The 11,955-nt window shown below is 55.9% G+C and overlaps 1 protein-coding gene across 1 annotated transcript; it reads left to right on the top strand.

Moving 5' to 3' along the window:
• Positions 1 to 764: 764 nt before the first annotated feature.
• Positions 765 to 11,612, top strand: Spry4 (sprouty RTK signaling antagonist 4). The gene is made up of 3 exons (XM_048331504.1): positions 765 to 911; positions 947 to 1,008; positions 10,526 to 11,612. The coding sequence occupies exon 3, from the start codon at positions 10,573 to 10,575 to the stop codon at positions 11,476 to 11,478; it is 906 nt and encodes a 301-aa protein (XP_048187461.1). The 5' UTR covers positions 765 to 911; positions 947 to 1,008; positions 10,526 to 10,572; the 3' UTR covers positions 11,479 to 11,612.
• The last annotated feature ends 343 nt before the right edge of the window (positions 11,613 to 11,955 follow it).

Here is an 11,955-nt window from a genome sequence, read left to right on the forward strand (position 1 = left end):
GCCGGCGGGGCGCCCGGAGGTACGGGGTCAAGCCCTCCTCCGGCTCCTGGAGGACAGAACCGCCCCGGGGGAGGGGGGGGAGTGGAGGGCGGGATGGGAGGGGGGGTGCGGGAGCCGGAAGAGGCCTCAGCTTGTATCTGTCCACACCCAAGAAGTGGGGGGAGGGGAAGTGGGAGGGGAGGGGAGGGGTGGTCCTCACTCCCCCCCGACCCCCCCCCCCACTTGGAGGATACGATGTCTTCTGCGAGGTCCCAACCCCCACGACGTCCCGGGGCGCCCCGGATCGAGAAGATCCCCAGTGGGGTTCGTCCCCATCCCCGTCCCCCCCTCCCCACTCGGCCCCGGATCAGGAGCCCCCCCACCCCCCCCCAGCGACCCTGACGGTTCCCGCCTCGGCCCGCAGGGGCGTGAAGGTGGCCTTTACCTCCTCCGGCGGGCCGGGAGGGGGTGCAGCCCGCGCAGCTGAGCCAGCTGCCGTAGTCGCCGCCGCCCTCCATTCATTAAAAAGAAAAAAGCACACACACACCAAAAAAAAAAAAAAACAACCCAACAACAGCCTCCACCCCTCTTTGTAAAAGAACGACGGCCCCGGGAGGAGCGAGACCCAGCCCCAGCAATCACGGGTTAAGTTCTTTTCCGGCCCCCCATTCATAAAAAAAAAAAAAAAGCTCCGCGCATGCGCGCACGGGGTCTCTTGTGCCCACCCATTCATAGAATCGCGGACGGCGCGCAGGCGCACTGACGCCCTCTTCCCTCCCATTCATAAAAAAGCCATTTTCCCAGGCAGCGGTTGCAACACCGCCGCGGAGGCTGTGCGCGGAGCTGACAGCGCGGAGCCGGCGCTGCGGAACCCGGGGAACCTCGCCGCTGCCTCCGGCTGGCGTCGGCGAGTACGGCGGCGGCCGGACCCACCTCCCCCCCCCCCCGCCCGCCCCCCGCCTCCGGGCTCGGGTTGGAGGGCTCGCCCGGACGTGTGGAGCGATGCTGGTGATCCTGCAGCTCCGCAAAGTAAGTCCCCGGCCGGTTTGGGGATCCGGAGCCGCCCCGCGCGCGGGCTGGGGCCGCGGTGCGCGGTGTCCGGCCGCGCCTCGGGGCTCCTTCCCCCGGGGCCCGAGCCTCCCCGCCGCGCCTCGCGGGTTCACTCGGGGTGGCACCCCCTCCCCCCCGTCCCGGACCCTCGGGCCGGGCTCTCCCCGCCCCGTGCGCCCCGGGAAGCCCCGTGCGTGCCCGGGGAGGGAGTTTGCCTCCGGCCTGGCCTCTTCTCCTCCGGCCACCGCTCGCCTCGGGCGCTGGAGCTGCCGGCTCCGCAGCCACCGCGGGGCTCGGCGAGGGGGGCGCCCTTGCCTTAGGCAACTCGCCCACCCTCTCCACCCCCCCCCCAGACTCCAGTGCCCACCGTGCCAGCTTGGCCCTGGGTCCCCCCCCTCGACCCGCCGCAGCGGCCTAGGCTCGACGGAGACTTCCCTCTCCCCTCCCAGCCTGGACGGGCTGGGGTTTCTGCTTCCCCTCCGAGGGTCAGCGCGCGGCCGGCCCCGGGGCCGGGCATGTCTGCTGCCCCTTCCCCTTGGCGAGGCGGCTCCTGGCAGTCTGACCTTTGCTCGGCCGCCGCATTTCTAAGCTGTGCAGCTACCTTGCAGTTCCCTTTCCCGGCCTCGGCGGGGTCCGAGGCTTCTGGGCTCCCTCGTCCCTCGCCATCCTTGGGGCATCGAACGGTGTCAGGCGCCGGGGCCCCCGGGCCTGGCCGGGGCTCTGGTGGGGGCTGAAGGTGCGTTTACATAACGCCGGGCGTGCGGGAGCTGGAGGAAGAGGTTGCCTGCGTAGGAGAGATAAGGCTCCACTTCCCCTCCTTCCTCCTCGGTGGTACCAGGCTTGGCAACGCGGAGGGGCGAGGGTAGAGAAGGTAGGCACGTTTTTGACTCTTCAAGGCCACGGGGGGCACTGGGGTTGGGTGAGCGAGGATTCGGCCAGCCAGGGCCGCCGGGAGTTTGGCTCCATCACTGAGGCCAGGGCTGTGTCCAGTTTCTCCTCCACGCAGACGATCAGAAAGCCTTTAGACAGTAGCTGCTCTTGTGCAAGAAGACGGTTTCTCAATTCTTTTGATTGGGGGCTGGGGGTTGTGTGGATAGGGGAGGCAAAAGAGGTGGGGAATGGTGGCGTGGCTTGAAGCGCCGGAAGGATGGAGCTCTCCGTGGGCTGCAGAGTCGGCATGGAGAGCAAAGGGGAGAGCTGCTGACTGCCTTTCGCAGCTGTTGACTGGGTGTCCATGTTGCCAGGCTTGGGTGAAGGCAGGAGGCCTCCTTATGGCGCAGAGAGGCTCCCTGGGAACCCCCACCAGGGCGAGCTTCAAGGAAAGGGAAGATTCAGTGGGGTCCCCAGATCCAGTGGCAGCGCCCCCTTTTCTGCCTCCAAATTAGTGGCGTGATTCTCTCCCTTTGGGGGAAGAGGCCAGGGAGCCTGGGAGGGGTGGAGGGGTGGGAAGCAAGCGTCCTGATGAGCCGATTCAAGGCTCTAAGCCTTCGTGACCAGCCTGCTCTCGGGGATACAAAGATGGAAGGTAAGAGACCCGAGAGCTGTCGGGATGCAGCGGTTTATCAATCTCTTCATAAGCTCCCTCTGGCCTGAGGCCCTGCTCAATATCGCCCTGGCAGATTTCACAATTCTAATCTTCACACAAATGGAGCATGAACATCTAAAATTTTCAGCTCCCTCCATTATGGTGGGGCCATCGCCGTCTAAGAAAAGGAAGAGCAGTAGCCTTCTCTCTCTCTCTCTCTCTCTCTCTCTCTCTCTCTCTCTCCTTTCTCTGAAGGGTGAGAAAGACGCAGACAGCCAACCACTGAGAAATACATTTCCTCTGCCTCCCGTTCTTAGGGAGCATTTTCACATGCTGGCTAGAGCCGGGAGAGTCCTAACCCAATGCACACACGGCTGAGCCCCCAGGGTGGGCACCTGGAGGGAGCATTTTGATAGCACATTTCTGAAACCTGGAGGCACACATACTGGCTAGCTAAGGTGAGGGAAACTTGAATGACACTAGTGACCTGCCATGGTGTATGGTGAACTTGGGAGTCCACTCCCTTTCTTGTGATGGCCCTGCCCTTGCCCTTTCTGCCCTTGCCCTTTCTGCTCTTGTTCACTACCTTTCCCAGATTTCCTCTCACGGGAGCTTTGGGATTTGGTTGGGGCTAAGGGAGGAGACAACACATAAACGTCGATCCGTTCCAGACTAAAGCCCGTCAGCCTGGGCAAAGGTAGGCATTTTTTTTGGCCACTATCCGTCCGGAACGGGTTTCTTGAAATCAACCCTCCACCCAATTCCACCCTTGCCCACAGTTTCATGAACTTGATATACTTGGATATTCTATGGTTAACTGTTTTGAATAACAAATAATAAATGAAGGTAAAAAGTGAGAGTGATTCATAAAAAAACAAGGGGATTAAAAACTTATTGGCACTTTCTAAAGTGGTTCTTGAAATATCTGGGATTAAATACTTCTGGGTCACACACATCAGTCGGTTATGCTGAATATCCCTTAGTGTTAGCGGGGTGTCTCTCAGCCCCAGGTTTTGGACGCCTCATCAGCATCTGTGTGTATTGTGTGTGTGCTCAGATGCACACATGTGTGCATGATGCCCCCCAGTCCTAAGGGTTGCACCTGGCGTGGCCACTGTCCCCTTTTTCACTCCCAAGACAGGTGCTGTCTCACTTGAGCTATACGTCCACGTCTGGCTTTTTGCTGTTAATGGAATATAAGAGTCTCACAGACTTTTCCTGCCCATCAGCGCAGCAGTGCTTTCTAACCATGATCCGCAGATCTCAGCCTCCTGGCTAGGATTAATCTTGAGACACCAGTGTCTGGCAGCACTTTTCTTAAATTGGACCAGAGGAGGCCTGGATGTCAGTATGCAGGCCTTGTGAGACTCCTTTTTTCAGGGAAGCTCAGAATTACAAGCCACCGCATTTGGTTGGTTCTGAATCTAGCATCTTTGACCCTACAGAAGTAAATGTTATCATCTTGTGGCCTGAGGGAGAATTCTTGTCCTGGCTTCTGGGTGTGCTTGAAAGATTCAGGCCCAGGATGTGGCATGCTTGCTTGCTATTTTTGCCAGTATGGGAACTTGAACTCAAGACTAGATGCTGTCCCTGAGCTTTATTATTATTATTATTATTGGCTCAAGTCTAGTGCCCTACTACTTGAGTAGTATAGCTCCATTTCTGGCTTTTTGGTAATTATTTTGGAGATGAGAGTCTCACAGACTTTCCTGCCTGGGCTGGCCTTGAACCACTATCCTCAGGTCTCAGCCTCCTGAGTAGCTAGAATTACAGGCGGGAGCCACTGGCATCTGGCACAACAGGGTTTTTAAAGGAGAATGGCTAGAGTGGAGACAACCTGGATTTTCCAAATAGAAGGAAAGCAGATACTCATTGGTGTAGCTTTTTACTCCTTCAAAATATATTGAAGATGAACATACATACAGCTTCAGACCAAGCTAAGGCCTGTGCAGAGCCAATGAGTAGCCACACACACCTAATCAGAACAAACTAACCAGTATGGAGGTGAGCTAGGAGGAGGGCTGAGCTTGAAGGGCGATTTAATGAACAGTGCAGGGGTTGTGGGGTGCTGTTAATGGAAAAGACTCGGGGTGTTCTTGGCTCTTAGGGGTCTGGGGCCACCCTGCAGATCCGGACAGCTGACAAGGCTGGAGAATGTATCCGGGACATGTGGCTGGGATTGAGAGGCTCCACGGTTCAGCTGTGATCACGATTGTTCTTTCCAAGGACAGGCCCTCGTCAGTGGAGGAAGCTGGGAGCCGGGGAGGGAGCACAGATGTGCCGGCTGCTCTGGAGGAGGAGGGAAGGGGCCCTGGAGGGCAGGTGGCCACTTGCAGATGAGTGGATTCCCTTGTTGGGTTGCCTGTCTGTTTCAGACTGGGGGGAAGGGGAAGTCATTTCCTGCCTCTGTCCCAAGAGTAAGCTAAAATCTATTATTGTCAGTTCCTATCTTGGATTTCTTGGTGGAGAACAGGGAGACCAGATCTTGATGTCCATCCGTGGGAAGAATCCTTTCCATCCAGGTCTTGAGGTGCCTGGTTCGCTGTACACTTTTAGGCTAGTGGTTCCTCAGTGGTTACCTCTCTTAGCTTCTGACCCCTCTTTCTATGCTTCTTGCAGACAGCGAAGGGGGGAGGGGAAGCATACAATGATGTAGAAATTTGAAGCTGGTTAAAATATTAGCCCAAAGCCAAAGTACCTGAGGATTTCCACCTGTGGTGTGGTATGTTGAGGCTTTGGGATTTTAGCTAATGGGTTGGAAACAGAAGAGAGAGGGGCTGGTGAGGGCACAGGTGAGAAAAGCCACTGTTTTCTTTGGTGATCTTTAACAGATTATGGCCAGAGGTGATCTTAAGTGTTAGGAGCTGGAAGATACCCAAGCGGAGGGAGAATTTCCAGACAAATCCAGCTGCTCCAGCTTGCTATATCCACTGGGGCCATTCCCAGTTGATTGTCTTCTGGTTTGGGGAGGGTGGGTCCCTGGCTTCTCCTTGCCCCCTTTTAATAGTCTTTTTAAGGCAATAAGTCATCATTTGGGTTGTAGCTTAATTAACTAAACCAGGATATTGTCACAAAGGACCAAGCAGGGTGGCGTAGAGAGGGTGGGCGGGCTCTCCGGCTACGCAGAGACCTCTATTCTGAGTTGTGAAAGGGTCAAACAATGCTTGCCTGAAAGAACCCCGCTGAGACTGAATGGGCAGCGCAGAAAATGCCCATTCAGTCAGAGCCTCTCACCAGTATGTCATTAGCTGACCTGTAGTTTTCAAAGTACAATAGCCAGGTTTTCCCAGTATTTCCTGGCTGCCCTTTTCCAGGGTGAATCAAGCAGAGAGGTTCAGGTGGGTAGGAATCATTTATCCCAGTTTGTGGTGGATATTTACCTTGGCTCTTGATTTCTTTTCAGCCCCTTGTATAGGTACAAGTGGTGCTGGGGGGCGGGGGGCGGTCAGACAAGCAGCCAATACAAAGTTGCCTGCTCTAGGCTTTTTGGAATCCTGCTGATGTCAGTATTGTGGGATTCCTTTCTTGTACCTGACACCTCCCCCCCAGATCTGTCCTAGAAGCCCCATCCATAAAGGTGGCCCAAGGCCATGGAGGCTCAACTTGATAGGGGGGAGGGGCGGGGAGGGGATTCCCTTCTACTCAAAAGTTTCCCTTTAAAGACTGCTTCATCGAGAAATTCTACAAGTGAGAGACCAGTCTGACTTTTAAGGACAAAGTGACAGAAGGGGTGGCAAATTAGAAGTGAGCATGAAGGTAACTTGGGCCCTGAACCTTTCTCAAGTGACAGAAGTTATCAACTCAGCCTTCATTTCCCTGGTGGCTGAGTGGCTCTGTCCCAAGGGGATGGTGAGGCTGTTTTGGGGCTGGGAGCGCATGGGCGGGGGGGGGGGGGGGTCCTTGGCTCTGCAAACCATCATGCTTGTGTCTCTTCCCAGGAGTACCCAAGGCTAATGCCAGCATTCCCAGCCTCTGCTGTCTGGGATTCAACCCTGCTCCGGCCATGGCTTGCTATCACCCTCCCATCTCTTGTGCTTTTCTTTTCTAACTCTGCGGATTGAGTGCTACTCTCCTCCAGGACGTTGGGAGGATTAATTCATTGTTGGCTGAGCAGAGTCTGGCACAGAGAAATGTTTCCTAAATATTATTCTTCATTATCGCAAGGTTGGGGGGGGGGTGGTGAACGTTCTCACCTAAAACGTGGCCGAGGTGCTTCCCTCGCTAAGTGCGCTGCTGGCTGCGTTTCTGTCCCGAGCCTTCCAAGTTGGCCATCAGGCCCTTCCACACAGCCGCTCCTGTTGCTATTAGGAATATCTTCCTCCCTGGGGGAGGGCGGGGGGGGGGGAAGCAGAGGTTGTATTAAACTGCACTTAGGACCCAGAGGGTGGGCAGGTCTCAGTGAGCGGAGGTTGATCTTTTCACCCAACCGACTGACACTTGGGTTTATCCAACAGGCGGCAGCAGAAGTTGCTTTCTCTCTTCCACACGGTTTCTTAGAGGGCTCTCCTGTGGGGAGGGTCTGTCTAGATGAGGCCACTGGCCTCCTAGGCCCTGGGCCAGCCACTGGGTTTTGCTGAGCTGCTGGTAGCCAGAAGCAGCACTGTACCGTTTGCCTCCCGCAGCTGCCAGTCCCAGGGGAGCTGAGTCATGGCAGGCCAAGCTCCCACCCCCAACTACAGGGCTGGCCTCCCTTGTGCAGGTCCAGATGTTGACAGCTGCCGGCGGAGGGAGGGAGGGAGGGTGGTGGGAACCTGCTAATACCAGCATCCTTCGGTACCTGCAGTGACTGTTCCTAACCTGTTTCCTGGCAAGACTTTTCCAGGGTTTGGGGAATCTGCCCACGGATTCCAGGGCCCGCTAACAATCCCTGCGAGTTTGCCCCTACCTTCTGCTTCCTTGGCAGGAAACGTGGCTGGTTAAAGAGCCGCAGGTATTGAATTACCAAAGCAGAGTGAATGGGCTGCTTAGGTGATGGACAATACTTCTGCTTTTTCTATAGTATAACCCATCAGAGCCCTCGTCCTGAGGGGGGGGAAAAAAAACCCTAGCTACTTGGGTAGCCTCTAGCCCCTTGGAACTGACATTTTGTTGGCAGGACCCAGGGTTCCTAACTTGAGCTTCTGCAATAAAAGACTTACATTGTCTCCGTGCAAGGATGAGTGTTCTGGCCGAGAAGCAGCTTCTGACCCTTGTCAGAGTCTCATCTGTGGCATTCTTCACTCTCATTCTGAGGGGAAGGAGGAGGGGGTTGCTGGGACTTGAGCCAGAGCCTGGCCTTTGCTAGGCAGACCCCCTACCACATGAGCCAGGCCTCTAGCCTCAATTTTCTCTTCTTGTACCATATCCCAGATTTGTCTGGAACTTGGGACTCCTAACCCTGGTGTGTTGAGTCCGAACTCATTTTTTTTCTAAAAGTCTATGCCTTGGAACCCCCAGAGGATATGGGACAGGATGAGGTAGCATTCCCTGGAACCTCCCCTCCCCCTGCACTTACTACACTCCCCTGTTGAGCTCCGACCACATGCTCCTCACTGGAGACCACCTTGGCAAATGACTACTTACTGGTGGCAGACCTGCCAGATACTTAGGGTAAACTCTGGCATGACAGGCTCCCAAATCACAGATGAGGATGCTCTGGTTTCATCTGTAAGGAACTTTAGGGCAGGAGCCGCCCACTAGGTAACAGATGCGAAGGAAGACACTGTCAAGAACTCAGCACCTTGTAAGTAGGCAGAGCTTTGGGAGCAGAGCCAGCGGTGGTGCTCTGTGTGAATCGGAAACACCAACTGGCTGAGCATTAAGTCTTGTAAAAAAGACTTACTTTATTCTTTGCACTTAGCAATGCAGGTAATACACCCATAAGAGCCCTGTGGATAAACTTCCCTTACTCTTTTTCCTCTTCTTCTTCTCATTCAGAGCTGACTATCTCAGGAAAGTTTTCCCCAACACTTGGAACTATTTTTGATTCAACTATCATCTCCTAGCAGAGGACGTGCAATACTGAGTCCTAGGGGCTAGTGGTTGGAATGTTGACATGGAGCACTGGTGCCCAGAAGGAGGTAGGAGGTAAACTAAAGGTGGGAACCTTAGCCGCATGCCCGGCAGGGGCAGCTCTTCTAATTATAGCGTCATTAGCATCTTGAAAAGGCACTTAAGGCATGGCCACCCAAACCATATGATCCAGTGGTTTTGAGACGCCCTCCCCCCCCAAAAAAAGACTATATCATCTTCCCTTTCTCCATCCTCCCTTCCCCAACCCCCCCGGAGATATTTAGGTTTCAGGGTAGAATCTTCCCAGAGTCTAATCTTTTCCCTGGATTCCAAATTGAGTCCCCCTTGGGCAGAGGTCTTGGCCTTCTTCTGCTATTTCTTTAAATTGATCTCCATCCGAATTCCAAATGTAAAGGTCAGCAGGCAAGGAAATGGCACTTCTAATAGAAAACAATGTGCACTTTCTAAATTTGAACCAAGTCGTTTCCGCTCTTTGATTGAAGTGACTTCCTGGGGTTCGTGTCAGGAGCTGCAGTTGAATCTCTGGCCGGACGCCAGCTTCAAATTGCACTCTCTCAGTGAAATTAGAAACTGATCCAGGGTTGGCTTCGCTATTCTAGTAAATAGCATTTAGGCTGAATGTTCAGCTCAGCACTTGGAAATGGGTGATGTGAGCGCCCCTTGAGAGGATTTCCCATCCAAGTCGTCAGAAGCTCACCTACCCAGGGGTTATTAGCTGCGAAAGAGGTTGCTGCTCTTGGAAGTGGGAGTGATAAGTTAATATCCTGGGTGCGCACGCCTCTCCCTGCAGCCCTTGCTCCTCTTCTGAATGTCTGAAATCAAAGCTTTTGTTTAGTTTATCCAACTGATAAGCTCCGCCGAGCACCTGGGGCAATCTGTGTTCACCAACCCGGTGCAGTGCTTGGCACCGGCGCTCGGGAGTGTTCCGGGATATCTAAACTGCTGCGTGCTGAGGTCAGGATAAATTGTGGGCGCACTTGCTATGTGCCAGGAAATGTGCTGGGCACCAGATCCGCATGTTCTCAAATCCTTACAAAAACCCCCTTACAGATGGAAAGAAATAAGGCCTCCAGAAGACTCCTTCACGCTGGTTGCTGGTGGTTCACACTTACTATAATCCTAGCTACTCAGGAGCCTGAAATTCGAGGATCCTTCCAGCCCAGCAGGAAAGTCTAGGAAACTTTTCTTTCTGACTAGCAAAAAAAAAATTAAACAAAACTGTCAGTGGCTCAAGTGGTAGAGCATAGCCTTGGGCAAAAAGTTAAGGGAAAGCTGGGTGCTGAGATCTGAGGATTGCAGTTCAAAGCCAGCCAGCACAGGAAGGTCCGTACCGTCTGTAAACTTAACCGAAAATGCCGAAGTGGTTCTGTGGCTTAAGTAGTAGAGTGCTAGCCTTGAGCAGAAGAAGCTCAGGGAGAGCACCCGGGCCCAGAGTTGAACCTCTACAACTGGCAAAATCTAGCAGCAGTGGACCTTCTGTTCCTTTTTTAAAAAAATTTTTGTAGTATTGGGAAATCAAACCTAGGACCTTGCTTATGCTAGGAAAACTTAAGCAACATCCCTGGCCCAAGTATTATTATTTGTGTGTGTGTGTGTGTGTGTGTGGTCAGTTGTGGATCTTGAACTCTGGGCCTGGGCACTGTCTCTGAGCTCTTCAACTCAAGGCTAGAGCACTCGACCACTTCCTGTTTTCTGGGCTGGCTTTTGAACCTTGATCCTCAGATCTCAGTCTCCTGAGTAGCTAGGATTACAGGTGTGAGCCACCAGTGCCCAGCTCCAAAATGTTACTCGTAGCACTGGTATTGTTGCTGTTATCAGGCTGATCATCGCCTCCCCCCTACCCCCCCCCCGCAGGTGGGATGGGTGTGTAGAGCCCTATGAAGGCTGTATTAATATTAACATACTGCACACTGATGCCCGGAATCCCTTCTTTCTTCTTTTTCCCCTCCCCTCCCCCAGGATCCCTAGGAGCCTGTTTCTCCAAGCAGCCCAGAACCTCCCGCCCCATGGAGCCCCCGATCCCACCGAGCGTCCCCCTGACTCCCAGCTCGGTCATGGTGCAGCCCCTCCTCGAGGGCCGCGTGCCCCACGGCCGTCTGCAGCACCCGCTCACCATCCTGCCCATCGACCAGATGAAGACCAGCCACGTGGAGAACGACTACATCGACAACCCGGGCCTGGCTCCCCCGACGGGCCCCAAGCGGACCAGGGTGGGGGGGGCCTTGGAGCCGGCCCCGCCCCCGGCTCGCTGCGACCAGGACGTCACCCACCACTGGATCTCCTTCAGCGGGCGCCCCAGCTCGGTGAGCAGCAGCAGCAGCACCTCGTCCGACCAGCGCCTCCTCGATCACATGGCTCCGCCGCCCGTGGCCGAGCAGGCCTCGCCCAGGGCCGTGAGGCTGCAGCCCAAGGCCGTGCACTGCAAGCCCCTGGACCTCAAGGGTCCGCCGGCCCTCCCTCCGGAGCTGGACAAGCACTTCCTGCTGTGCGAGGCCTGTGGGAAGTGCAAGTGCAAGGAGTGTGCGTCCCCCCGGACGTTGCCCTCCTGCTGGGTGTGCAACCAGGAGTGCCTGTGTTCTGCCCAGACCTTGGTCAACTACGGCTCGTGCATGTGCGTGGTGCAGGGCATCTTCTACCACTGCACCAACGAGGACGATGAGGGCTCTTGCGCCGACCACCCGTGCTCCTGCTCCCGCTCCAACTGCTGCGCCCGCTGGTCCTTCATGGGCGCCCTCTCCGTGGTGCTGCCCTGCCTGCTCTGCTATCTCCCGGCCACGGGCTGCGTGAAGCTGGCCCAGCGCGGCTACGACCGCCTGCGCCGCCCCGGCTGCCGCTGCAAGCACACCAACAGCGTCATCTGCAAGACGGCCAGCGGGGAGGCCGTGGCCGGCAGGCCCGACAAGCCTTTCTGACACCGCGGCTCGACGCCCCAGCGCTGCCCCTGGAAATGGGGGGGGGGGGTCCCTCTTGCCGGCCTCCCGAGGCTGACCCTGCTCGCCTGGTCCTCCTCCCTCGGCTGGGAAGACGCGGGCAGAGACCACATCACCCTCCCTCTCTGTCTCCCTCCCCTCCCCTGCTCCCAAAGGATGAAGAAACACGTGGGGGAAGGGGTTCAGGGTCCTGGAACTTGCTGTCGAGTAGACAGCCAGGGTGTGGTGGTTGGGGTGGGGTGGGGGGGCTTGTTTCTATTTTAGAAGAGGGAAACACAGACGGGGGGACCTAATCCGGAAGCCGCAGCTGCTCGATGGCCTCCCCGGCCCCTCCTCCCGTCCTCCCTCCCCCCCCCCCCCCACTCTGCGATTGTCTTGGGCTCTCCTGGAAGTTGGACGCCTGGGAGGAGTTGTGGCTCACCGAATGCCGGGGCCCTTTGAAGATGACCCTGGGAGCCT

The sequence above is a fragment of the Perognathus longimembris genome, chromosome 22 (assembly GCF_023159225.1).
Source record: "Perognathus longimembris pacificus isolate PPM17 chromosome 22, ASM2315922v1, whole genome shotgun sequence".
Classification (NCBI taxonomy): Eukaryota; Metazoa; Chordata; class Mammalia; order Rodentia; family Heteromyidae; genus Perognathus; species Perognathus longimembris.